The 26,736-nt window shown below is 51.6% G+C and overlaps 9 protein-coding genes across 9 annotated transcripts; 3 read left to right on the top strand and 6 right to left on the bottom strand.

Moving 5' to 3' along the window:
* Positions 1-345: 345 nt before the first annotated feature.
* On the bottom strand, positions 346-1,639 carry E0L32_008625 (uncharacterized protein; the record flags this gene model as incomplete). The annotated part of the gene is made up of 2 exons (XM_031143500.1): positions 346-1,466; positions 1,531-1,639. The coding sequence occupies 2 exons, from the start codon at positions 1,637-1,639 to the stop codon at positions 346-348; spliced, it is 1,230 nt and encodes a 409-aa protein (XP_030992117.1).
* Positions 1,640-2,216: 577 nt separating this feature from the next.
* Positions 2,217-3,580, bottom strand: E0L32_008624 (uncharacterized protein; the record flags this gene model as incomplete). The annotated part of the gene is made up of 2 exons (XM_031143499.1): positions 2,217-3,475; positions 3,538-3,580. The coding sequence occupies 2 exons, from the start codon at positions 3,578-3,580 to the stop codon at positions 2,217-2,219; spliced, it is 1,302 nt and encodes a 433-aa protein (XP_030992116.1).
* Positions 3,581-4,979: 1,399 nt separating this feature from the next.
* E0L32_008623 (uncharacterized protein) lies at positions 4,980-6,263 on the bottom strand (the record flags this gene model as incomplete). Its single annotated transcript, XM_031143498.1, has 1 exon — positions 4,980-6,263. One exon carries the CDS (start codon positions 6,261-6,263, stop codon positions 4,980-4,982), a length of 1,284 nt encoding a protein of 427 aa, XP_030992115.1.
* Positions 6,264-7,715: 1,452 nt separating this feature from the next.
* E0L32_008622 (uncharacterized protein) lies at positions 7,716-9,449 on the bottom strand (the record flags this gene model as incomplete). The annotated part of the gene is made up of 1 exon (XM_031143497.1): positions 7,716-9,449. One exon carries the CDS (start codon positions 9,447-9,449, stop codon positions 7,716-7,718), a length of 1,734 nt encoding a protein of 577 aa, XP_030992114.1.
* Positions 9,450-10,966: 1,517 nt separating this feature from the next.
* On the top strand, positions 10,967-11,401 carry E0L32_008621 (uncharacterized protein; the record flags this gene model as incomplete). The annotated part of the gene is made up of 1 exon (XM_031143496.1): positions 10,967-11,401. The coding sequence occupies one exon, from the start codon at positions 10,967-10,969 to the stop codon at positions 11,399-11,401; it is 435 nt and encodes a 144-aa protein (XP_030992113.1).
* A 777-nt stretch (positions 11,402-12,178) lies between these two features.
* Positions 12,179-13,355, top strand: E0L32_008620 (uncharacterized protein; the record flags this gene model as incomplete). The annotated part of the gene is made up of 4 exons (XM_031143495.1): positions 12,179-12,616; positions 12,665-12,822; positions 12,877-13,268; positions 13,324-13,355. 4 exons carry the CDS (start codon positions 12,179-12,181, stop codon positions 13,353-13,355), a joined length of 1,020 nt encoding a protein of 339 aa, XP_030992112.1.
* A 277-nt stretch (positions 13,356-13,632) lies between these two features.
* E0L32_008619 (uncharacterized protein) lies at positions 13,633-15,654 on the bottom strand (the record flags this gene model as incomplete). Its single annotated transcript, XM_031143494.1, has 4 exons — positions 13,633-14,448; positions 14,509-15,073; positions 15,123-15,477; positions 15,540-15,654. The coding sequence occupies 4 exons, from the start codon at positions 15,652-15,654 to the stop codon at positions 13,633-13,635; spliced, it is 1,851 nt and encodes a 616-aa protein (XP_030992111.1).
* Positions 15,655-16,875: 1,221 nt separating this feature from the next.
* Positions 16,876-22,588, bottom strand: E0L32_008618 (uncharacterized protein; the record flags this gene model as incomplete). Its single annotated transcript, XM_031143493.1, has 10 exons — positions 16,876-17,255; positions 17,310-17,748; positions 17,817-18,506; positions 18,563-18,588; positions 18,692-18,774; positions 19,158-19,633; positions 19,700-20,101; positions 20,424-20,747; positions 21,761-21,908; positions 22,167-22,588. The coding sequence occupies 10 exons, from the start codon at positions 22,586-22,588 to the stop codon at positions 16,876-16,878; spliced, it is 3,390 nt and encodes a 1,129-aa protein (XP_030992110.1).
* A 799-nt stretch (positions 22,589-23,387) lies between these two features.
* E0L32_008617 (uncharacterized protein) lies at positions 23,388-24,891 on the top strand (the record flags this gene model as incomplete). Its single annotated transcript, XM_031143491.1, has 3 exons — positions 23,388-23,650; positions 23,712-23,964; positions 24,019-24,891. 3 exons carry the CDS (start codon positions 23,388-23,390, stop codon positions 24,889-24,891), a joined length of 1,389 nt encoding a protein of 462 aa, XP_030992109.1.
* Between the last annotated feature and the right edge of the window lie 1,845 nt (positions 24,892-26,736).

Here is a 26,736-nt window from a genome sequence, read left to right as displayed (position 1 = left end):
AAGGAGGCAGATAGATATACGATGGTCAACGATGGTCAATCTACGTCGGTAGTCTATCGTTTCCTGAAGTACCATTCCTTGATAGTCGGATTATTTCACCATCTGTCAGGGCCTATCAATTTTAGGTAGTTGGGTTGCTTGTATGATGGTGGTGCCCAGTTGGCTAGAACAAAGTGCTAAACCCTTGTGACTGGAAGTTCTGATACGCATTTCTCGGTTTCAACGCTCAGGAAGACGTCATTCCAAATGCAAGTCTACTCATTTGCTGGTGTTACTCATGAATAGCTTAACTGACCAGGGCAACGCCTCCAAGTTTGATAGGCAAATGGCCCTGGGAAAAGCTCTTCATGTCTGAGTAGCAACCTTCATGTCCTCCTCCCAATCCTCTTTCATACGCTCAGCGAAGTTGTCATCGCTGAGGATTTTGAAACCTACAAGCGCCATACCTTCGCCGCATGCCAGCGCACGTTGGTATGAGTCTTGAAGAGCAGAGGCCCTGGTGAAGCCGGGGGTATGATTGCCCTGTCCGACCTCGGTGTTGATACCGAATGCTCCATGGTATGACGGACAGACATAGCACACATCGCCTTGGTCTGTACTTCCGGCGAGGATATCTGGGGGGTCCGCATAGGAGACTGTACCCTCGGGCATGACCTTTACATACTCCTCGCAGATAACCTTGGAGGGACGCACGTCAGCATACGAGTTCAGGTGCTCAAACTCGATTCCACAACCTGTCGCGACCGACGCGCCCTCAAAACACTTTTTGACACGCTGCCATAGAGCCTCTGCCGCCGCGCGTGTGTCGCTCCGGACGTAGTACTCGACGGTGGTGCGCGATGGTATGATGTTGGGTCTGTCCCCGGCCTCGCGAAAGACGCCATGGATCCGCTCGTACGGCTTGATCTGCTGACGAAGCATGGATATGGCATTGTATGAAAGACACACAGCGTCCAGCGCGTTGACACCGTTCCACGGCAGCATGGCCGCATGCGATGCACGACCCGTGAAATGCACCTTGTACTTCACGTTGGCGAGCATGCGCACGTAGGCGACCTCACGGACCGGGTCCTTGAGAAGATACTGCGGCCCGGGGTGCACCATCAAACACGCAGATACATTCTTGAAGGCACCTCCTGCAATGAGCTTTAGCTTGCCGCCTCCGCCCTCCTCGGCTGGGGTTCCGAGGAGTCGGACACGGCCCGGGATGCCGGTCTTCTTCAGGGCGGCGCACACCCCGAGGAAGGCTGCAAAACTGGCGCTAGCAATCAGGTTGTGCCCGCAGGCATGCCCAATGCCGGGCAGCGCATCGTATTCGGCGTTGAAGACGATCAGTCGGCCTCCCTGCCCAAAGTCACACGAGAAGCTCGTGTCGACACCATACGCGTGTGGAGTCACTTCAAGGCCGAGTTTCTTCAAAGCAGCAACAAAATTGTCGTGCGCGGCATGTTCTTCGTATGCGAGTTCTGGGTTGGAATGTATCTACAAGAGGTCAGCAACCGTATCCTCCCGAGGGCGCAATGAAAATACCCCTGTCTTCGGAGTGCCTTGCCTTGTGGTTTATGGACGAGATATCAGCGTCTCGTGCCGCAATTTCTCCCTTCACAATCTCGGAGATGTTGTCCGAGGAAGACGCCATTGCTTCGCTTGTGCAGATTGCGGGCTCACAAGCTGGCAGGGACGAGGATGGGATTTTCTCATATAATATATAATATTATTCACGATAAGTCGGGAGTGCCGTCAAGCAGTTTGTAGGCAAAGGCTAAGATCAAGATGCTCGCTGAGTCGCCGCCAAGCGATCGCGGGAATGAAATACCGCAACCGTGAAGGTCGGCGGGGGGCTCCACATCGGGAACCCAGACCGTTTGGGCTGACTAACTCATAACTGCGTGACATCATTGGTGCAAGTATCGGTCGGAAGAGCCGATCTCAATCCATAACGGCACAGCAGGACGCCGACCAACAAGCCGAGTGACTGCAGTACAGCTCCACGGCCACAGGAGAAGAAAAAGGGTCAAACGCAGGTAGTCACCTTCCATGTTTTGGAGAGCACCGTCGACATCTTTCAAGGAGAATTTTGAATTGTCAAGAGTACCAGTAGATATCACTTGTTGAAACGAGATGCAAACAGAACGCGCGAGGTCAGCCAAGAGAGGAATAAAATTGAGAGTCTGGGATGGGCCGGATAATAGATCTTCTCAGACCTCTCGCCTCTGTCAGATAACCAAGGTCAAGAAAGTAGTAGTAGGAGCGGAAGCCTTTCTGTCCAACTCCTCTACACGAGCTTTCCGTCGGCGTCCTGGGGCATCCGGGGTCATAGTCTGGTGGGGTGTCGTCTGCTCGCCCGTTGGTTTCCCGGACTCATCCCCTCCAATACCTCCCAGGACTGTCGATAACAGACCCCCAAGGAGACCTTCGGAAGAGGTCGTGGTTGACCCTTGGCCCGATCCTGGTGTTGAAGCAGAGGCCGTAGGCTGACCTGAACTCCCCTCGCTTCCACCAACGCCTCCCAGCACTGTAGATAAGAGCCCACCCAGTAGTCCTCCAGAGGATGTGGTCTGGCCTGCACCATTTCCCTCAGAACCTTGGCTGGCGGAGTTACCCGCGCCTGTCCACTTCTGCCCTTGATCCTGAGTATTGGTAACCGACTGTTCTCTTGTTTGGCTTGCTTGCCCAGACCTAACCGTGCTTGAAGGTGCTCCCGGCCCCGTGATGGTCAAGATAGTCGTCACGACGATTGTTCCTGGCGCTTCTGGGCTTCCGCTGGCTCCTGTGGACGGCTGTTGAGTGCCAGATGGCTGGGGCTGCGGCGACTGCGCCGGCTGTGTCGTGGCCGTTCGAGCCCCCGAAGTTTGGGACCCTGTCTGTTGTGCAGTGGTCGACGGCGCGGGCGAGTTTGTACTTGCACTGGCCGACATGATGCTTGACAGGATGCTCGATAGCCACGCACTCCCACTGGCAGGAAGGGTGGCTGATTGACTGGGCTGAGTCTGAGGGGCGGAAGATGAAGAGCCAGTTTTGTCTGATGATTGGGGCTGAGTAGACGTCGGATTGTTGGAAGAGGGCGCAACTGATGGCTGCGTGCTTGGTGCAGGCTGACTGGGCTCAGAGTGCTCGGAACTGGAGCCCGGTGCCGGTCCAATGATTGTTTCAATGATAGTTGTTCTTATTGTGGTGACAACTCCCCCGCCACCACTCGTCGCTGCTGGTTGGGGTGAAGCCGTCTGGCCAGAGCCGGCTGATGTGGCACCCGACGCGGCACCCGAGACACTGGGTGCACTGCTGGGCTTGGACGGCTGCGGGCTCGATTCTTGCTTTGACGTGCCACCCTCGACAGGAGGCGGGCTTTTCGGGGAAGGTGGCGTGGATGGCGCTGGGACCGTCTGCGCTGGAGAACTCTGTGACTTTGGCGCATCGGTAGCAACTTCAACTCTAGGTATGACGTGAGTCCCGGAGACCGGGTCCAGCGCTGCTGCTACCCATATACATATCATGCATTAGCTCAGGAGAATGTAAAACATGCGCGTGAGAACATACCTGAAGCCCCAAGCCATAGAATGGCTACAGCAAAATTAACCATAATGAGCAGTATTGGGCGGGGTTAGTTTTTGAAACCAGACAGTCCGGATGCCACTTCCACAGGTCATTGCAGGAACAACTGATTCGGGACTAAAAGACTTTATACATTTCTTAAGCAATAGAATATCCTAATGTTATGAAGACGACGCCTGGTGATGGACATGGCATCATCAATGGCGTCAATCTTAAGAGAAAGCGTTTAATATCTCCAAGCAGGGAACGTTCAGTGGCAAGGTCAATCCCCGGATAATTGAGGGTTCCAGGATCGACTTGATTGAGCGGCTGGACCTATACGTCGGCGTTATTTAAACGTCTAAGGAAGGGACCAATCAACGAAGTATCTTAGGGTATTTACCAATATCAGCTGAACAGCCAAGTTTTTTTTGGTACTGGCCATGACGCCATCATAGACATCCTCCCCGTGGTTGAAGCTGTATCGCGTCGCCCTCATCCACTATTCCAGTCACCGAGAACGCGATTACGTACCGACTCTAGAAGATTTCAAGTTTTGTTCATCTTGGTGTATTCAATTTCCGATGCTTGGCCTCGATCAGTGCTATTGTGATTTAATATGTGGTAATTAAGTCCGAAAAGTCATGATGACTGTGCATTTGAATGATGAAGCCTGGCACTGCTTGTATTTAGCCCTATGCTCTGCTGACTCGTACACATTTTCTTGTCCACAAAGAAGCTGCAGCTGCTTTTTAGAAAGAGAATTCTCAGACTGAAGAGATATCCAGTCGTTCCGGGCAACGTTTCTTAGCAGCTGAGGCGCAGAAACAACACACCAGCCAAGTTTGATAGGGCCGCACCACCCTTTTAAGGAACTCTTCTTTGCGGACGTCCGATATCAGCTTCACGTTCGGCGCCTTAGCGATGAATCCCGAACTTTCAAAGGTTAATTCTTCCAAAGACATCTTCAGTCCTGAGACTGACCGAGGAGCCGGTACAAAAGCTCATGAGATCAGTGATCAACAATGGGCCGCAGCATTCCACTTATTAAGAATGGATAGAGTGACGTGAAATCATAATCCCAAAAAACCAGGTCTTGGTTCTTATGTTTGTCTCGATCTGTCCAGCTTCACTACCCGTAAGTGCCTGCCGAATCGCTGACTTGATTACTCAGATGGTCGAGAATGCTTAGAGTACAAGATTACTGAAAAGAAATACGACTTCCTGAGGTACTTGTCGCATTCAGGATCATGCGTGAATTCTACCTCAAACAAGCTGTGTGAATTCAGAATAACTAAGTATCAATTCCCTACCGCGGCTCCTCGTCGGCCTGTTCATGTGATAGAGGCCAAATCTATATGAACAACGACAACAAGATTGAAGGGTTAAGTTTCCCAAACGAACCCTGTCTCTTAGGGAGACGAAACAGAACTCGCCCTAGCGGCCTCCTATTGGGAGACAGCCATTTCCACAAGGTCGATATACACATTGGGAACTACCTTGGTTGACTTCTTAAAGTAGACCATGAAGAGCAGCTCAGGATTGCAGCTCGGAGGGGTGATGTTGCTAACAGTGACCTTACGGTAACTGATATTGCCCTTGGTATAAGTGCAGTCAGACGCGTCGCCAGCACAAACGGCAGCCTTTGCGACGATGACATTACCGCCCAGCGTCACAACATACTCGGAGTTGACATAGCCAGTCTTGGCTGTGATAGCAGTAGTATCCACTCCGATAAAGTAGGTCAACGTGTATGTGGCATCATGGCAGAGCCTGACAGTCTGCGCTAAGTTGACATGTGGGTAGCTGGGATCGTTGCTGACGAGTGTCCTGCGGGAGATCTGGATGGCCCGGCTGCCGCTCACAGCGTTATTTGTGCTGACATCGGAGATGGTCGTGCCAGCCTGGTTATAGGTCGACCAGATAGCCGGGGCGGTAGAGCCGGGGCTTGCGACATCCTCAAAAGACGGGTTACCGATGACCTGTTGAGCAGGATCGCAGTAGTTGCAGACGAGGGTCTGCGTGGCAGTCGGCACGGCAGTAAGCGCAGTGGTAGTTGTAATAGAGGTGCTGGTCGTGATCGTGAGGGTGCTGGCTGTCTCTGTAGTGGTCACCGATGTGATCGACGTAGTGGTAGTCGTGGTCTCCGACGAGCTCACGTCGGTGATGGTGCTCAGACTGGTGCTGAAGGCCGGAGCAGCCGTGGCCGTGGACGTGATCGTCGAGATAGGGCCGCCTAAGCACGAGCATGCGCTGGAGACCCGGCTCGAAGGGTACTGGGACACATAGCTGGGCAGTGGGCTCTCAGCATCTCGTCGAATCGGGTTAGGGATGTTCTGATAGTTGACCGTTGTGGTAGAGATAACGGTTAAGGTGCTCGCCGTGGTCGATGTGGTCGATGTTATCAGCGTAGTTGGGAAGATAGTGAGCGAGGTGCTTGCCGTTGTCTCTGTGGCCGTAGAGACATCAGTAGACTCGATGACGGATGTCTCGGTTGGCCCCTGGACGGTGATGCTCTCATACACAGTGCCGGGTACTATAGAGGTCGGCGTCACCGTCACCGTTGCAGTGCTCTGGATGAAGGTCGCACAGAAAGGCGATGCTTGCGACGAAAAGCGGCGCAGAGCACGCAGAACATTGTCAGCATTGCAACCAGTACCAGTAGCCTGAGTCTGGCTGAAGAAAAGAGCGATCACGAGCCCGAAGGCAGATGCAGTACTGAGACGGGCCATTGTAAAGGCAATGTTGAGACAAATACAAATGACTCCTTGAGAAGACACGGCGAAGCATGAGCAGGGTGGAGGGGACCGAGTGGTTGCTCCTTTATGCGGCGCGACGAGAAGATCATTCACTTATCTATCAATCCGCTCCATGGATCGCCGTCAACAGAAAACGCCAACCGACGCATCTGGCCGGCATCTGTGGCAGACTTTGATTGTGCTGCCGCCCGGAGCTATCACCTTGTACGGACCCGGCTGGGAGCTATTGAGGACGCTTGTCCTCGAACTATTGATTCGCAGTAGTCGCGATCTTTGTAGTACAAGTGCGAGCTAAGCCTGCGCCACTCTGGTGTCTACCTCCGGCCACCAGAAGGTTGGGGATGATCAGGGGCCAAGGCAGGGCCATGCCGAGAGTATTATAGGTAGGTTGAAGCGGAGTGATCCCCGGTTTGGTGGCGGCTTTAAGGACGGCGGCCTACTGCTCACTTCGGGGCACGCTAGCTCTCGAGTTAAAAACCAGCGAGACTTGCACCTGTTCTATTTGGTGCTCGCGCCGACGCGGATGTTTAATAGTACAGGGCAGCTAAGGGTCTAGCCGAACACCAGATCGCCACTAGTGGGCACGGCGGGTTCACGTTTGATACTGAAACCCAGACAGTAAGTCGGCAAGCGTGTGCTTCCGTCCTGTTGTGACCAAATCGAGGCCACACGAAGATCCATCGGGACTGTAAGCGGCAGGCAACGGCGTGTCAAGATATTCTCTGCTTTCTCAACCCCGCAATCATTCCGATAAGGAGATGCTGGAATGAGAACCGCCCATGTAGCACTTGCGTTCTCCGTGTTTGCAAACGGCTGTTTTGCGGCGCGATACGAAGATCCTCACAGGAAAGCCCGGCAGCTCGCTTCTTCTCGCCATTTCTCGTTTTCCCCTCAGGGAATGGATTAGCCAAGTGTTTGATCATTTGACCTCTCATTGTGTAGCGTTATGCCGGCTCGAATCCTTCGTCAGCGCAGTGCGTCATACGGAGGTTCTTCGACCTGAAATTGACGTATACATCATGGACGTACGCTGATGAGTATAAGGCGAGACGGAGAATCAGATACTCGCCGTCGCAGCAAAACATCAAGGCCGGCCGGAAGCTTCTGTTATCAAACCGGTCGTCATCACACAGACTGACGGACGCAGATTTAGTGCGATGGAAGCACGCATGGACAGGCTCTTCCAAGGGTTACCCTGGCTCGGTGCGCAGCAGCGGTGATTGATCAAGTTCTTCACGGCTTTGAGAAAGAACCACTTCTTAATGATGACCTTGTAGTGAATTGAGAATATTGAACAGCTCCGTTGTGGGCACTGAATGAAGACGACATGGCCAAAAGGGTTCTGTGATTTGTTGCTCAGCTAAGCTAGACAAGAAGCCAGAAATGAAGGCTTAAGTACTAGACACTTCGCCTGTTCCATGTCATCTAAATGGAGACAATCTCGACATTCTTGAACGATCCTCCCCCGTTTCTTGCCAACAACCCGGTAACTCCTTGAGGCCAGCTGTTATCAATGATTTTGTAAGTGGTCTTTGACGAACCTTGGTCAGAGGTTAGGGTTGCCGTAAGTTGGAAACGCTGAACCTGAAGCGAGAGATGATACCACTTGTTGCCCTGGATGCCACCTGGATGAGCCTGGGATTTCAATACTGCCATGTTATGCGCCACTCTTGAGACCGTTAGATTACCAGTGAAGGAGTTGATCGCCGCCATGTAGCCTTTGAACGCGTTGGCTCCGTACATGGGAGCCGTGACTCTTGCAGCCAAGCCGACTACCCCTGAACTGCCCGCAATCATGACATCGGCGCTAATCTCGTAGTCTGTCCAGGCTGAGGCCCCAGTCAATGCCCTCGCTTCAACGTCACCAACTGGGGCGACACTGTATTCACTGCCTGAGATGCTCCATTCGCCGTTAAAATTGATCCATCCAGCTTCGCCATTGGCCGAGAAATTGGACCTGTATGGCAGAACGCCAATAGGGGCTTGGCCCGTCCTCTCCGAGCACTGTCCTGTGGTTCCCTCACTTGCTGGCGCGGTATAGCGAATGACACCTTCGGAACGAGGAAGCAGGTGTGGACTGTAATTGGAATTACAGGCTTTGGATGCGTTGTTGACATACCAGGGGGATGTAGCCCAGAACCATTCTCCAGTGCCGTAATTCTTGTTGATAAAAACGGTCCGATCATTTCGAGGACCCTTCAGATCTGTTATCGCGTCCCACGACGAATGAGGAGCAAGGACGAGCTGCTTTACAGACCCATCCCAAACTAGGTACGGAGCCGAACCCGCGTAAACGCCGTCGGTAGTTGCAATCGGTGTCCCCATATCAGTAGGGTTCCAGGTTACCCCGTCCTGTGACCTCTTGACGTGGACTGGACAGCCAGGGCGATTGCAGATCTCGTAGCTCATGATGTACTCGCTATTGTCCATGCGAGTTACGGTCACCATACCTGGTCGGTCTGATTGAGCCTCGCTAGCCACATCGCGCACCACTTCGCCCCAGCTTTCTCCCCCGTCTTCAGAGATGACATGTACCAGCATTTGGCTATGGCTGGCGGCCTCACGTTCGTCGGAAAACGCAGCCACTAACCGATCCTGGCTGTCAAGGTACAAGAATGGCTCCCAGATGCCTGCAGTAGTGGTGCCGCCATGTTGCCAGGAACCCACAGACTCCCATGTCCGGCCGTGATCGCCAGAGCGCCACGTGAAAAATTCAGTGAAAGTTTTGTTGAATGGAACGAGGTTGCCGACTAGGAGTAAGGTTCCCTCCGGATAGTTTCCAAGGTTCTTTGGGAACTCAAAAAAGAATGGCTGCCAGAATCTAGCACAAGGGTGTCCCGGACCGGTTTGTGTATCGTTGACAGATGTCAAGGTAGACCATGAGTTGCCCCCATCGTTGCTTTCACGAATGATGAAGCTACCTGGAGTTCCGTCGGGGTCGGATGTGTCGGGGCCTTTCGTATACCAATGCTCCCATGTCGCTAGTAATTTGCCGTTCTCACTTCCCGCATGCTTCAGTTCGATGACTCGAGGATAAACATTGGCTTCATTATTCATAGGTGGATCCCAGAGATATGAGCCTTTAGCGTCTGCTACTGTCGGTGTAATGGCATATGCGGCGTAAAGAGCGCTCCAGACGAGCCTTCGAAGCGTCGCCATTCTTCAAGGCAAGAAAGGTGATGGTGCAACTTCCGTTCCAAGGACGAGCCCATGCGTGTCACGATTGTGTCCTCACGATTTATATCTCGGCTGTTCTATTAAAAAGCGACAACCCCGAAACCCCAGACGGAGCGGATATCGTCACGTCGCTCTCGTGGAGAATCATGCTGGCTGGCTCCACCCAGGCGCCACCCGAGCGATACGAGATGACAGAAAAGGGACCCGGTTTCTATTGTTCTAACGTTTTCTACACGTTGCGCAATTCAAACCCGGATGCCGTCACGGTGGCAGACTTATTTAACTCCGCTGAGCGCAAGTCTCCGTAGGGAAGTTGTGGTTTGCGAAGCGGCACCCGAATTTGGTAACCCAACTTCTCACATCAATTCATTACCAAATCCCGGCAATAGACGCTAGAAAGAGATATGACCGCCTCATAATTCCTAATTAGATTAGTATGCCAACTGGGTACACTCGGGTTGCCCTCCTGATTCACGGGCTAAGGCGTTTGATTCCTTGGGATCCTGTCTAAGGTTCCCTAAGGCTCCCTGGGCTCTATACTTGCAATCTCTTAGAAGGCACTGTGTACATCTATTACAGGCTTTCATTGGCTATCAGATAAACGTTGATCAAAAACTGTCAACCATCCTGATACCCACTTGGGCGCATCGCATTGTATATAGTATATTGCTCTTGGCCCTGAGACGTTTATGGTCGAGTGGATCCACGACGGCCGTGGGTGACGAAAACAGGGTGTCTGTCATTGAGATTGACAGTTCCGAGTTTTGCAGTAGGCCGGCTGGATCGGGAACTGTTCGACTCAATGCATATGCATCATCCGAGTCTATCTCACTCTGGACATTGGTCACACATCGGCTGACTGTTGCCGTTGGAATTGTCAGACAGGCCTCTTGCATGGATGGGATATCCGAAAGACGTAATCTCTGAATAGGCTATTTTGCATTGTCGTAGCCAAATTGCTTTTCATGTCCATGGGTCGCTTTCTGGAAAGCTGTTAATCTTTGTCTCAATCTTGACACAATCCTTGAACTTGACCGGACCTAGAAAGATCCCTGGTGAGGACTTCCAGCGAGATGTCTAACAAGTTAGACTTCAGCTTCGTATATATTTGTTTTGTCGCGGCAACTGCCGGAGTCTTCATTGCGATCGTTGGTCACCCGTCAGACTTGAGTGCTTTGTCATCTACCTTTGCTCAGCTAGTCAGCAGAAGCGGTGACAGCACTCATTTGCGTCGACTGGAACTGTCAGTCCGGAGCTACAATGAGCAGCCTTATTCAGCTCAGATTTTCTCCAGAGATCCACTGATCATATACATCAAATCATTCCTGAGTAAAGATGAGATTTCCCGCCTGCTTCATCTGAGGTAAGTATATTGAACATTTCCGTTTAGTTACATGGCGTTGGTCTAAGCTAATTAACCTCCCAAACCCGATAGCGAGGGCAGGTACGAGCAGTCAAAGATCTATCGAATACATGACAAGAGAGTCAGCGATCTCAACATGCGCGTTTCAGAGTCAAGTCATGTAGAACGCGAAGATGAGGTAGTGCGCCGTATCGAGAAGCGCGCCTTGGACTTCCAGGGTTGGCGAGGCGATGACACAGTCATGGAGCACCCCACAATCCAGCGGTACGAGGTAGATGTGTTTTACAACTATCATTATGACTGGGACCCGACTATGACTAAAGCCAACCGAGTCACGACATTCAACATCTACCTTGCGGGTGACTACACTCGAGGCGGGACTAATTCCCCGTATCTATCGCCGCCGAAGGATACCCGCTGGTGTGATGTTATCGAGTGCGATGAAGCAGGAAAGGATGGCTATCAAGGGGTGGTCGTCAAGCCGATCGCGAGATCTGCCATATACTGGGAGAATCTTCAATTCACCCAAACGGTTCCACACATCAAGGAGTGTGCCATGCTGGCCTTCTAGTTTAGTCGGGGTTGAAAGTTGGACTGAATATGTGGTCGTGGGATTCCTCTTGGAGAAAGCCATAGTTCACAGCGTAACAGGTTTCGGGTTTTGGGGTTTGGGTTTCGGTAGTGTCCGTAGGAGTGGATGACGAATTTCAGCCCCGTTACTTCGATAGCAGACCTGTATCCAGGCCTGATAAACTCTATATTGATGACGAGAATGAATAAACAGCTCAGCCTCGCTGTGGCGACCAGCAATTGCATGGCATTTGGACCGTTTTATTGCTGCTACCTGGATCAGATGTATGTCGACTTGCTATAATTATGGTACAAAGTTCATTTAATTTGCCCCTTTCGGATTCGGCCGCCAGGTGTGAATAGTAGTTCATATAAGGACCTAGAGGGCTAAAGCGTGTTCGAAATATCCACGGCATTGGGAGGAGCCAATCAGAGCCGGCTTGGCTAAACCTATTTGCCGACCATCCGAGAAGCTTGGAATAGATCTGCCGGAACCGCAATATCGCCGCCACCCGCACTCGGTCCAGACGCGTTATGGGATATCTGACCACTATCCTGTCGTGGGTGTGCACATCACATTGGCTGGATTCAAGGCGTCAAATGGTTTGGCTATTCAACCGTAAGCGAGGCCAGAGTGCCATATTGAGAAGGTAATGGCAAGCAGTCATTCCGAAGATAAGGAGGTTTGACCTTTTGATATAAACCCCTTCAGGCAGGCTTGTCGGGCCCCGTGGCCTCCGACCTTGCCTTCGCAAACTTCACCTCACCAAATCTGGAGATGAGCACAGCCTCAACGATGAAATCACTTGCGTCCGCTCTAGCGCTGGTTGCGCCTGTCTATGCAGGTCTTCGTTTCCCTTGCTCGACCTTGACAATTCAGCGCCTCGACCCTGTCGTTCAGCCGGGAGCACTACCAGCTGCGCATGTCCACCACATTGTGGGTGGCAATGCATTCAACGCGACAATGACCGGGGATGTCGGCGAAAGGGCGACATGTACAACGTGTCAAATGGCCGAAGACTTTTCCAATTACTGGACGGCTGTCTTGTATTTCAAGCATCCCACCAATGGATCCTATCACCGTGTCCCGGTCGTTCCCGTTCAACCACTTCTAGGAGGCTCGAACGGCGCACAAGGTGGTCTCACAGTGTACTACACCCAATTCGATTTAACGAGAGACAACATCAAGCAGCAGCCGGTCAAAACGTTCCCACCAGTATGTTAGCCCCGGAATGGTCGACGTGGAAGTTAACAAGACCTGCAGGGTTTCCGTATGACGGTCGGCAGTCCCACTCAGACTTCGCGTCCTCATGTTGGCTTGCGATACCAATGCCTCCAGGGACAAAACAGGGGTGCGGAGATGCCTGACTTTCCCACCAGGCCATGCTCCGGAGGCATCTTCACCACTCATCATTTCCCAGCGTAAGTAGCTTTGCCCACTCTTTCATTGAATAATACAGCGCTAAGTACTTGAAGGTGTTGGGATGGTAAAAACCTCGACAGTCCGGACCATCAGTCACATATGTACAATACCATCAGGCTGGATGGTTTTACAAACGCTCCTGCATGTCCCTCGTCACATCCTGTTCGCATGCCACAGGTGACATTCGAGACTGTCTGGGATACGACTAAATTCAACAGCATGTGGCCATCGGGCGCTCCTAACCCATTCGTGTGGAGTTTTGAGGGCACGAGTGGATTTGGCACGCACGCCGATTACATGTTTGGCTGGAAGGGAGACTCCCTTCAACGCGCAATGGACAAATCGGAGTGCTTCTATGATGGCTGCGGATCTATCAAAAAGCAGGCCATGCAAACAGCCAATAAGTGCACAATTCAGAAGACCGTAGGCGAGGAGGTTGATGGGTGTAAGTTTCCACCAAACAGTGCCGAGACATCCTCTATCGATGCTGACCACCACAGGGCTCGAAAAGCTTCCAGGGATGGAGATGTGAAGTTCCTTGCTAAGGCAACGAGGTCCTACAATTCTGTGCGTGGGGTTTCCTGTTCATTGCGTTCGCTACGTATTTCAACACTGCAACTTATCAATTCAAGTATCCGATACCTCGTTGATGTTACCCATCCGGTAGATAGTGAAGTAAAGCAGAAATTGTTCTTGTCCTCTCGCAAGTCTAAGCTCCAATGTTTTTGTGTTTAGGCCTAGAAGAGTATCTCGGGACATCACTGTCGTTTAATTGCATTCAGAGAACCTCCCAATGGCACACCACCCCTTCAGATTTTTCCTCTGTCAAGGAACTTCTTGGGAATATCGATATGTTTTGATCTGAGATACTCACAAAGATTTTTACCAAGGGCATCCAAGGAGGAAGTCGAGTTGAAGCCTCGGTCAAGGTGATCACGGACAAGAAAGTGAACAGTCTTGATACGAGGCATCTCAAAACGCTCAATGCCATGGCCAAGATATTCCTTGCCCAACAGCTCAATGATCTTATCTGTTGAAAGTAGACTGCGAATCCAGTCCCATTCATCGTCGTGTCGAACAAAGAGGCCGACATTCGCGTCGGATGCTTTGTCGCCGGATCTTCCCATAACGACCCAGCCTAGAGGGCCACGTTCTGTAGGACCAAAGCTTTTCAGATCCACGGGGTTGGAAGTCTCGTATGATTTCAAGCTCTTGGTGTACGGCTCCGTGTTGACTGGAGGTGGAATATCGATTGACTCCCCATTCCATTCTAGGAAGACCTTGTGCTGGATTGCATCTTGTGGGAAAATGGAAACCCAGTACTCATTGATAGGCTTTCCCGAAGCCTGGCGACTGTCGGGTACGATGCTCGCGCCAGGAGCTGACTGCAAGAAGTTTTGCATGCACCAGCGATTGAAGGACTCGGCGCCGCCAAGGGATGCCCAGCTGCCTAGGCCCAAGATCGACGGATCCTTGGTCTGTACAAAGATCCGAAAGTCGACCGTGGCGGAATCCTGGGTCTCGGGATTCTCTGCTGCGGAGCCCACGAGGTGGAATTTGACCTTTGAAAATTTGTGTATGTGGTCCTTCATGGCATGGCGGATTTGCCGCTCGGTCCATTCGGCCTGAGAATAATTGTTAATGCTTGCCTACTTAGTAAGTTGTAGAGAGTTGGAATGACGCACCTTCTTCTGGATATCCAGTCCGACGAAAAGATAATGGAACTCGGCTTGGTACCCGCCATGTGCAGTAATGCCGACCTTGGTCGTTGGCGGAGGCGCGGTTCCGGTGACACCAGTCATTCGAACTTGATTCTTGCCCACCTGTTCGAATTTGATATCATCCAGGTTGGCAGCCACATCACAGCTGTAGTAACGGGAACCTTGGATTTCGTAGACAAGCTGAGACGTGAGAGTTCCGACAGTCATCGCTCCTCCTGTGCCTCGCTCCTCCTTGCTAAAAACAGTGTCTCCACTAGCTTCGATAGCTGCAATAGGGTACCCCAGATCTTCGCAGCCATCGAAGAGATCCTTGAAGCCGGAATAGTATCCTCCAGTTGCATAAGTGGAGCATTCGATAAGGTGGCCGGCGATCAAGGAACCAGCAAGTGCGTCGAGGTCATCACGGCCCCAACCATGCCACCAGGCTGCAGCTCCGACAGCGGGTGCGGCATCCGAGACTCGACCGCAAATTACAATATCCGCTCCAGACCTGAGGGCTTCTGCAATCCCTAGCCCTCCGAGATAGCATCTAAAGAGTCAGCCTGCTGAATTATCGCCGCGTAGCAAGGTTGACGTACTGAGCGCAGATCGGATCATGACCCCACTCGTCAATGTCCTTGCCAGTGTCGATGCTCTTAAACTTCTCGCCCTTTTTGAGCATGTCGTGCATTTGTTCCGTCACATCGTCGCCCTCAACCCAGGCAACCTTCAAGCTAAGCCCAAGCTTGGTAATCTCATCCTTGACCGCCTTGGCCAGCCCTCCCGGTGAGCTGGCTCCAGCGTTGACAGCAACTTTGACATTGTTTTGCTGCAGATACGGTAGAGCCGGCCCAAGACTACCCATGAAGGATGGGTCAAAGAGCTCTTGAGACGTCTCATCATTGGCTCTCTTGCGGGTACCATGGATGCTCATGGTGCACTCTGACATCCAGTCTAGCAACACGACCAGTCAGCAATAATTTGAGGCCATCTCATGTTATTAGGAGTGAACCTACCACCAATGATTACATCGACTTGGCTGTACTTGGCCAGGTCGTGAATGGCTCGCTGGCGATCAGCGAAGCCACCAGAGGCTCCGGCGACCCGGACAGCTCGTTTGACAGCAGGCATTTTAGGGTGCTTCTATCTCAATCACACTCTTGCAGGTGTAACTGTCTTTACCGAATAATCCTCCTCAGGTGTGCAGAAGAAGTTGTGGGCTCTTTATCTGTTGCAGCTATGATTTGATCCGTGGTAAATCTTGCCGCCCGGACTCAGTTAGCCTGTAGTGTGGTTTGTTTCTCCCCGTGATGGGGCGTGGGGAATGCCTCTGGCTAACGTTACCCACGGTGATCGTACTCCGTTGAACGAGCTAACCAGGTTGACTCGTGTTTTGTGAAGACTGAGTCTTGGCGGTAGAATTTAGCAAGTCATAGACCCGTTAGCTCGAGTCTATTATGACCTTGCATATTTTCTCGGTTGGACACAGTCTTGGAAATCGTTCAGCCCTAGACCAGATTTGGCGAAGGCTGCCATCTTGACCTCCCACCCAGCCTTGCGGGTCCCATCCAAGTGTCATGAATTGGGATTTAGGTGCTATATTTACGACCCTCCAGCTGGAAGCTAATCATACAGTCATTTAGATTATATAATTCATGGCAAATATCACAGGGCCATGTACCTGGATGCCATGCCGATGTACCTGTCTAGAGAAAAGCAGGGGAAAAGTATGGTGGTGATATTAGACCCGCAGTTGCAGATTACACTTTGACTTAGAGGTCGATATAGGACCTAATCCAAGGGGGAGAGCCCCAACTTCCCGATGGGATGGTAAGTGTCCAACTGAGAGACAATGTAGCATTCTAGTTGACATCTCGTCGTCTCTAGGTCCGGGACCTAGAGATTGAGTGTCTTGGTCAATTCAAAGGCACAGTGATGACTGCGCACTGCCCCTTTTTAGATTGGGTCGCTGAGGCATTCTGGACCTTTGATATGCCAGGTCTGTTGCATTGAATCACAGCGCTGTTCGGGTCAGCCCAGGCGAACCCGGACCAGGGCAGGCGCAATACTTGGGAGTTTCGATTTCTTCCACTACAGCTCCCTGGGAAACCCCTGTGATCATATAGACCGGCATCGTATTTGTATCATTGATGTACTAAAGCACATCATTAAGACCGCTGTAGCAACATACACTAAGGATGCCTACTAGTCCCTTCAAGGACAGTATCAAGTCCAGACATCATGCATTAATCCACCTTCGATCCCTTCCTGATAATTCCTAGTGTGACATAAGTAGTAAGGCAGACACATGGCCTGCAAAAGCACAAGCCAAAGCCATATAGCTGACTTCCGCTATGGTATAGGCACAGTGCCCAACTCTATCCAGTCCGTACCATTCAACCGCACCTCAACCACTCTTACATCTCGTTGAAAATAACACCTGGTTTCACCTGATGCCTGTTCCAGAAGCAGGGGTCGGCCGTCCGTGTTGATGTGTGACATGGGCATCGTGATGCATCCAATCCGGGTCCCGTTATCTGCCTTGGACAGCACGGCCGGCCGGGACGTCTTCCAGCCCACGTCATCGTCCTGCCATACCATGTTGATCGCGCCGTCAGTGGCTTGGTACAGAATGAAGGTGTTTGTTCGCTTCTTGCTGTCGTTTGGGCGCGCCGTTGCGAAGGCTTCGATGGCGTTGCCCTTCGGGATGACTATGTTCGGGAAAGCAACATCTGGGTCGCATGATTAGCCATTAGCTGGAACACATAGAGAGGGCGGGTTCTTACTTGAAGGCCAAGAGCGCGTTACATTGGTTGTACTGGCGGCGTTGGGAACGAACGTTGACAGAGTCCCGTCGCCTCTCTGGTACACCACGCCGTAGCCTCCCGGCTGGCCGGCAGTCTCAAAGGCCGCAGATAAAGGCACGATTCCCAGGTCTGAGCCTTGCATGCCGACGACGTTCTGATTCGTTGCGAAGTACCGTATCGATGGGCCGAAGAGGCCGGCGCCGTACCCGTCAAGCATGTTTCGCATCTCGATGATGTTGTTCTTGATGTCCTGGTAGATGATGTATGGCCAGTACGTAGCGATGGAACTCTCTGGATGGGAGGTGAGGTTAAAATCTGCCACGCCATCGGCCCGGGCTGGGGGTTTGTTCTGGTTGTTGAAGTTGACACCGCTCAGCAGGTTGTCTGGAGGGCTGAAGTAGAAGACCTCAATTTGTGGCTAAAATGTTGCAAGGTCAGTGAGAGGTTCATAAACATTCAGGGCTTTTTGCATCAGAGTAGGCTTACCTGGAAGTCTGTAGAGAAGACGATTGTCGTTGCTCCAATAGGCGTGCCTGGAGCAGCGGAGGCAACGGCAGCGGCAGGCTGCAACCAGTAAGAGTTGTTCTGGGTTGGCAAACCGCGTCCACTGTCATATTGGGAGACACGGAGGATATTGTCGGGACCCTGATAGTACAGATACAACTCGACGCCGGCGACCTTTCTCCATGCAGTCACTCCCAGGGGCGAGTTGGGTTTTATTGACTTCAGTTGCGCTGGACCACTGGCAGCAGGTATTGGAGGGGCGGTTGAAGTTGAGGATGTGCCAGAGGATGCGTCAGTTGAGCCAGTAGAAGACGCATTCTTCTTCCCGACCGTTGCTCCGATTGCACCGCCGATGATGGCGAGGATAATCACCAGTCCCACCACGGCCCATATCACTCGTTGCCGTCCAGTCTGTGGGAGGACCGTGAACCGTCGTGGGGGTGTCTCTGGTTGCTGCTGCCAATGCCTGGACTCGTCTTGCTCGTCATACTTTGGAAGGTCTCGGGGCCAGTTCACCCCCGGAAGCTCCTGCGGGTACTTCTGCGACATCGCATCGTCGTTCGAGTAGTAGGCGTAGGGGTAGTTCTCGTGGTTCGTGACGACTTCAAGTCCCGCCGGCTCCGAGAACGCCGGGGTTCTTGCGCGTCCTTGCACAGGATTCCCCCAGCCAGCCTAGATTAGAGACTCAGCGGATGGAAAGCCCTGATATCCTTGGATGCCAAACTCACCATGTCACCAGACCTTGTCTTGTAGCCTTTGATATACGGAGTCGATTTCTGACAGTGCCCTGATGGTCTTGTTGCCGTCGTTGGGTTGATACACGGAAAGCAGCGGTCACACGGTGGCACTGATCTTACATGTACAGAAGCATGGGAAGAAAGTGCCATCGATATCCTGTGTAGGACAAAGGAGAAATAGCAACAGGCCTTCGCCAGGTCCCCTGTATGTTAGTCCGAGCCCAAGACTGCCTGGGAGCGGTCTCAGATGCCATTTTGGAACCAACAACATCTGTGATGGAGACGGGTGGGGCAAAACCCCGGCGGCTATGCGGCGCTATTGGCATTCCAAACTAGTCGCCTCTCCAGGCGCCTGACATCGGTCCAGGAGAGGCACTCCCCATCAAATCTTGGAGGCACTGGATGGCGCAATGCGAGTCCGATTCAAGCACTCATAAAACTTTAAAGTTTCGTTTTCAGGATTTATTGGTATTAGGAACATGCAAACTATGCGGTGTATCTAGATCTGAAGAGCCCTTGTTCTTTACGCCAGAAAACCAATTAACCATTCCCTCAAACCCAAAACCCTTCCCATAAAAGCGCTTACGATGTCTTGCAAGTTTCCCAGCTACCGAAACCCCTTTCCTTTTGCCATATCGTGAGCTTGTCGATGAGGATAGGATCAATATTTCGGTTGGTCTTGATGAACAACGTTTCATAAGGGTGGAGGTTAGTCCCAAAGTACCCCTTCTCAAACTGGACGTCATCACCAAAATCATTGTTTGCTTCACAATACGCGTCGATGTCCTTCTTCGTCTCGAAGCTAGTCATGAGAGCGTCCACCTCGTAGCCCTGGGATCGGACAAGGGCCGTGGTGCCAATCTCGGCGTGCACTGCTTTCCTCCAATCTGAGTAGCAGGCGCTCAGCCCAACCGGGTCGTCCTTGGTACCAAATGCGTCGTCTTTCGATGCATTGGTTGCGAGCTTGTCGTCCAGCAGGATGCCCATGCCAACATCGTCGGTCGCCCACACCATGGACTGTAGGTGGGGCATATGCCTGCAGTTGACGGTCGTACCAACGAGCTACAACTGTGTTGTCAGTCCTGTGCCTATGAAGATCAGGGGTAGATGGGAGCGGCTCTCAGGTACCTTGACTTGATCCGTGACTCTTTTCAAGAAAAGATCGGTCCAGCACGAACGACTCCAGACCGGCATAAAAGGACCCCGAACACTTGCGTTCATGGTGATGAATCTCTTGTACTTCTTCCATAGATCGTTCCTCATTAGTACCTCTCCAACTGCGCCAAGGTCGAAGCAGGTGTTGTCCCGCTGCACAGTGGCTATGTACGGGTGCTGAGGTATCTGATCGATCATGTCACTCTCGCCGTTGAAGACAAAGAGGAAGTCGGCCTGATCGTGCAGACCATTCTCGATGAAAAAATTCAAGTTCGCGCGGGCATTTTCCGTCTCGTGATAAATGTAGACAATAAGAGGGCGAAATGAATCGTAAGCCTGTTTTGACTGATGCGTTACAATACTGATGTCGCCACTCTACAAGTTTATTAACTGACTGAATCACTAAGCAAAGGGGATGAAGCGACCAGCATGACTTACCTGCACAAAGTGAGGATGCCCCAAGATAATGAATGACAAAACACACGCGGCTACTAAAACAAAGCGCACGAAATTCGTGGAAGCCATCGAGCTTGACATGATCATGATGGACAGACGCCTACGATGGTGCTGTAGGCACAGGTGATGACAACTCTAGCATCAAGTGCAGAAAACAAGCGTATGAGGCAGGCGGTAAGACAAGGAGAATGGAACGAAGCAACGAGAACTGGGACGGCAAAGAAGATACACGATTTCTCACAACAAATAGATAACAAGCAGCCCACCAGGAGTTCGCCCGAACTGATCGCAGTATCAGGCGATGAATGCAATAGTCGGGGCTGTTGGGCGGGCCGCGGCCGTCTATTTCCGGCATGATCACACCTCCGTTGTCTCGGGGGCGGCGCCAGGCGCTGGCATGCGGCAGCAGTGCACCTCCTGAGCCAGACAGCCGGTAAATTGCAGCGGCAAGCCCAACTGAAGTGCACTTAGTGCGTGAACGCATCAAGTCTTGGGGGCCGCGGGCGGCGTGAAGATCTCTTCCTCCGACATACTTGCTGCGAGCCAGAAGTGAAATGTAGTCGGTCTTTGAACGCGTGGTTGCCGCTCAAGTGGGCACAGCCACACCAAGACGTCCTCTCTGCCTTCTCATTTGTCACTGTCATCACCAACGATCAATTCTGGATGGAGTTCTGGAGCAGCTCTTGGCCAGTGACAATAGCATTGTCGACCCGACACTATGGAAAGCATTGATACTGGCTCAAAAACCCGGGCGCCAGAACCAACATACAGCCCTATTGGGTTTAGCCGAGAGGGCCAGGCGCTTGCAACGTCAAGGCTGACCAACCATGTTAAGCGAGAGGGGGGGCGATGTGACGCATATTCAGGCCGTCTCGTTTGAGCTGAGATGTGAGGTGCGCAGGCGATATTGATGCTAGCTTTAAGAAGACTGAAGCGAAGGACAAGAAACAGTGTCGGACACATTAACGAAGGTAGTTGTCGAACCAGCAAACGCTCGCGGGGCCCGGGCCGGTGCCACGATTCTCAAGGTATGGGGAGCGGGTTGTCCACCTGCTGAACAACCCCAGCTCGTATTGGGTATTGGCACCCGTGATTTCTCCTCTACGAGCCACAAACCATATGCTTCACGTACGGTGCAGCGAGGTTGCTGTATCAAGTCCCCCGTTCTTCACGGGGAGAATAATATTTGAACAGTCCTCTTCATCGCCTTCTCGTTTATTTTCCTTCCTCTAACGCGGCTATTCAAAAGAAAGATCCATCTACACTTGCAAGCTTCTCTAATGGCACCCATGAGCAGTCTTAGTGAGTGACTAGCTAGGATGGTGAATCGGTTAGTAGCACCCAAGTGCACAAAGGCCAATGGCGGATTTCAATACGGAGTCATGATTTTGCTCAAGAATGCCCGTGTCAATGTGCAATGATTTGCCCGTCAAGCATAGAACAGACAAACAAACATTAACCACACCTCCTGGCAGCTGGATGCAAGAAACTAGATAATGCATCAGAAAATTGTGTGGAAATCTTCCAGTAACGTGATAATCATACAGCCTGCCGTGGGAAGGTAGTAGGTAAGAGTACCTTATGATGCAGTCGGGATACAATCTCGGCAAAGTCGCCGTCGTTCTCAGCGGTGATTATGACATGCCGGACAAAGAAGTCTATCATAGCATTAGCGCTACTAGGCTTGAATTCGTGCCGCATGAGAGCCGCCTTGACTTCATCGACACTGAGAGGGCGTAGCCATTCAATCCCTTCTTCAGCTTTGTGCAAAACCCTTTTGCTGTTGACTTCCAAATCATAGACGTACTGGACCCCTGACTCAACTAGGCCGGTCTCTCGCATTGAACCACGAGACGGTTCCACCAGACACAGCGGCCTCGGCGTTGATTCCTAGCTCCTCCCGTACCTCCCTGAGAAGACTTGTAAAAGGCATCTCGCCTTGCATGACGGCCCTCCTGCTAAGTTACCCATCATCCCCGCATACATAGCCTTATTGACACCACGGCACGTAATCCAGATAGTGGCGATCGACCCTTGGCCATCGCGGGTAAATGCCGTCAGATGAACACCAGCGGAGACGATTCCAAAGTACGGCGCGATGGAGCGATCAATCGCAAATGGGTACGGCGATCCCATGATTGAGAGCTTCTCGCCAGGCCAGCTGGCAAGTTTCGCAAACGTGCCTGCATCTTGAGCCGCTTTCAGAAGGTGAGTCACAGCAGTGGCGCTGGATGAGACAACATCGGATTCGTCTTCTGGCACAAGATGGATAGTTCGAGATGATTCATTAACCCTAAACCCAGAGGTCCATGGCATTCGCAGGACAATGTCTGCGATCTCCTCGTAGGTGGAACCGCCACAATCGGGACATCGTGGACTCCCAGAGTCCATGATCATCCAAATCATAATGAGGGAAGCTGGTATCGCAATCAGCAAAGGGGTAATATCTTTCAGAGACGGAATACAGACTTGTCACAATCATTAATTACCCCTATACCCCTATACCTCTATAAAGCTCATATCTGCCAGATTCCAGACACTTTGCGTTTAATATGATATCTGCCGCATGATGACACACTCTCTCTTATTACATATAGGTTGATAGGAATTGTACTTCAGAGGGCATTGATAATAACCCCAGAAAACTACACCCAGGGAGGGATAGTGGCGCAGCCTTCTGGCCTCATTTTTCGAACCGTGCGCAGATTCCCTGTCTGACGGTCACCCAAGAACACAAGTCTCAAAAAGAAGGCTGCCTAATGACCAGTGATATTAGGCCGAGAATGCATTTGAGCCAATGTGAGTATGACATGCCAGTATGACATGTGAGTATGACATGTCTAACCGATCGTAAAGCAGGGCGCACACCGAAATCGGGTGTAAAGTGGACTTTTGCATGCTGTTTCACCTTGTCACCTGCAGCGACCTCATAGGCTCCCTACGAGTGACCAGGGTTGGTTGTAACAGGGGAAGCTGCTGAAGAACACAGATACAATGCTTCACAACCTTGGAGGGTTGTCGCACATTACACACTGCTAGGTCATTCCAACATGAAGCTGTCAGTGACAGAACCTCTGAGTGGTGCCCAGGGGAAAGAGAAGTAAAAATATTTCGAATCAAAGTAAATTGTAAGACAGCTTTACAAGTCCAGTGCAGCTAGGCAGCAACGCTCTAACAAAGCTCTCTGCCCATTACTTGCGCCAATATGACATACTGTGGAGATCGAAAACAACTGAAGATTGCCATAATAGGTGCTGGCCCCGCGGGCCTTGGCACTGCCATTGAGTTGGCAAAGCTGCCGTTTATCCAGTGGGACCTATACGAGAAAAGATCAAACCTCAGCGAGATAGGTGGGGGATTCACACTCCAGCCACAAACATGGAGGATACTGGAGCATAATGGGGTGGCCAAGGACCTTTGTGCTCAAGACTACTACCGGTCCGCAGAAGGACTCGTTGAGCAGAGACGGTAGGCATACTGTAGCTCCTCGGACTCTAGTCTCCGACAACTGACCATCTAAAATTTGTAGAAACGGAAGGACGGGGGAATTGCTGATTGAGAAATGCAACCCGGAAGATGTGCCGGCAAGTCGACACAGTTGCCGCCTTGCTCGAGCGAAGCTCCAGCGTGCGATGATGAACAGCGTGGACGAATCCCACATATATCTGTCAAAGAGGCTCGTTGACTTTGAACATCTGCCAGACAATCGAGTCAGGATCTTGATTGAAGATGGGACTATCGACGATGTGGACTTGCTGATTGCTGCAGACGGGATTAGATCAGTATGTCATCCGAGCTCAAGGAGTATCGCAAAGTAGGGTTAATCTTTGGCCCAGTTGATCCGCAAGACTTGCTTCCCCCAACATACCCTGCGATTCAACGGACAATTCGTGTATCGCACGATTGTTAGCCAAGATGAAGCATCGAAGATTGAAGGAATACCATGGGCCCCGGTATTCTGGAAGCATGTAAGCGGCTTGTACGTATTTACGTGCCCACTCGGAGACAATGACTTTGAAGTCACAGCCCGCATTCGCCGTCCGGCAGGACACCAGGAACCTGTCAGCTGGGGTCGGCCAGTTGACCTCGAAGGAGTTCTTCCTGAGTACGATGACTTCTGTCCCCCTGTGCGTGAGATTTTGCGTCTTGCTGCCCGGGGTGACACACAGGAGTTTGCACTGCATTCGGGACCTCGCCTCGACCATGTTGTCCATCATGGGAACATTGCTTTTATTGGTGATGCATCTCACGCGCTCTTGGGAAATTTTGGCTCCGGAGCCGGATTTGCGCTAGAGGACGTGTTCGCTTTGACCAGGGTGATTCAATGGGCTTGGATGAGGGGCAAACAGTTAGTTGATGCACTGAGCTTGTTTGATTCTATTAGGTCTCCTCATTATGGTCGACTTTACCAGACCATAGACAAATTCGCCAACATCAAGGCCGCTCTCCGAACAGAAGGTCTGCTGATAAACGATGAGATTGCAGAGCGTGTAAGGCGCATTTCTCTTGCTTCAGAATCGTGGATGTTCTACTATGATATCGACAAGGCAGTTGAGAAGGTTCTACAAGATACCAACGCTACCAACGCAGGATCTGAAACAGCAGAAACGCCACAGCGGGCAATTAGTAGCGAGGGTAACTGTCTCGGCCAGCTGGACCAAACTGTAACCGATACAAGGGAACCATATGGTATGGGGTTTAGTGTTTGATGGTCTTATTGAATGCAGAAATGCCAAGCCGTAACATCGAGACTTAGAGGACAGGACCGGAAAAGACGGAAATCTGAAACCATCTTTGATCAAGAAAAGCTCAAGCCAGACGAATAATGGAAATTGAGCCACATGAATGCCCCATCACCACTGTCTGACCTGAAATAACAACATGGGCCGCATGATACTTCCCTGGTAACCAGATCGCATTCTCTGTATTCCTCTTAACCCAGTCTCGGGTCACAAACAGCACAGTAGAACGAGTCGAAATGGAAGGAAAAACAGCAGGAAATCCCAAACCAACGTCCAAGACCCCCGATCAGTTTCGATATAACGGCTGCATTCAGTAAAGTATATCGTACGCAGTACGATACCAACGTCTAAAGAGAACATGGTCTCATTTGTCTCGAGATTCAAGATCTTGACTGTCTGATCTGCTGATGCAAACGCCAGTGATCGTTTGTCTGTCGAACATGCGACGGCCTGGGCAGGGCTCGGCCCGCATTCAATCTGGCGGTACGCCGTTCCCTTCCGATCCCAAAGACGGATAGTGCAGTCCTCAGAGCAAGATGCTAGGAGTTTTCCATCTGCAGAGAATGCAACGAAATTCACCCGTTTGGAGTGACCTGTCAACGATGCTGGCTCCGCATCACGAGACAGATTCGAAAGAAGCACGGAACTACCCGACCATGACGCAACGAGAGAATTGTCAGGTGAAAAGGCAACACCGTTCACCTGATCTAGATGACCAATGATGCTGCATATCTTCGTTCCTGTCATTGGATTCCAGAGCTTTGCTGCCTTGTCAGTCGAGAATGAGGCCAGCAGCTTGCCGTCGAACGAGAAGAGCACACGAAGCACCTCAGCTGAATGGGCATGTATTGTGTGGGTGGTCGTGCCTGTTGAAACATCCCAGAGCCGTATGGTAGTATCGGTCGATGCTGACGCGAGCAGTTTTCCATCAGGAGAAAAGGCCAGGTCATTTATGCTGCCAGAGTGGCCATCACACTTCCGAAATTCTTTACCATCTTTCCATAGCTTGATGCTTGTGTCTTGCGAGCCCGAGGCCAGACATTTGGAATCAGGTGACATAACCAGGCTCGTCACTGACTTGGAGTGCCCCTTCACGTCCGAGATGTCCGAAAGCCAGGGGCGCTGGGTTGCTGTGATTCCAGAATTGATATCCTCTTCAAAGTCGTCGAGCTTCCCGAACAGTGCCCATCGTTTCGTGTCCCAAAGTCGGACCTCGTCATTGAACGAACCTGCTGCGAGGAGCTTGTTATCTGGGGAGAAAAGAATCGAGTTTATCCCTGTCGTGTGGTCTGTCAGTGTCCTGAGCCGGGCGCCGCTCGTGACATCCCACACAATGACAGTCTTGTCCTCCGAACCGGATGCGATGAGGCGCGCATCCTGAGAGAATGCCACCGCCATGACCTTTTTTGTATGGCCTACCAAGGTAATAAGCTCTGATTCAGTCTTCGTATCCCATATTTTGATCTTCATGTCATCGGATTTAGAGACGATCTGCTTCCCATCAGGCGAAAATCGCACGCAGTTAATCGGACCCGAATGTCCATCAAGCCATGCGCGTAGCTCATTTGAAGCCTTTGAGATATCCCAGAGCCTCACAGTCTCATCGACGGACCCTGTCGCCACGTATAACCCGTTAGGCGAAAATGTGGCAGAATTGACGCAGCTCGAATGGTTGTCGATTCTCTTGATCAGTTCTCCATTTGCAGTGCTCCATATCCCTACAGTCTGATCCATGGAGCAAGACACCAGGAGACGACCATCTGGCGAGAAGGCGACAGAGTTGACCCAACCCTTGTGTGCTGATTTGATCCA

Source organism: Thyridium curvatum (assembly GCF_004353045.1).
Source record: "Thyridium curvatum strain D216 chromosome Unknown NODE_58_length_281357_cov_77.750052, whole genome shotgun sequence".
NCBI lineage: Eukaryota > Fungi > Ascomycota > Sordariomycetes > Thyridiales > Thyridiaceae > Thyridium > Thyridium curvatum.
Note: the sequence above shows the minus strand (reverse complement) of the source record. Positions and strands in the feature narration are given on the sequence as shown.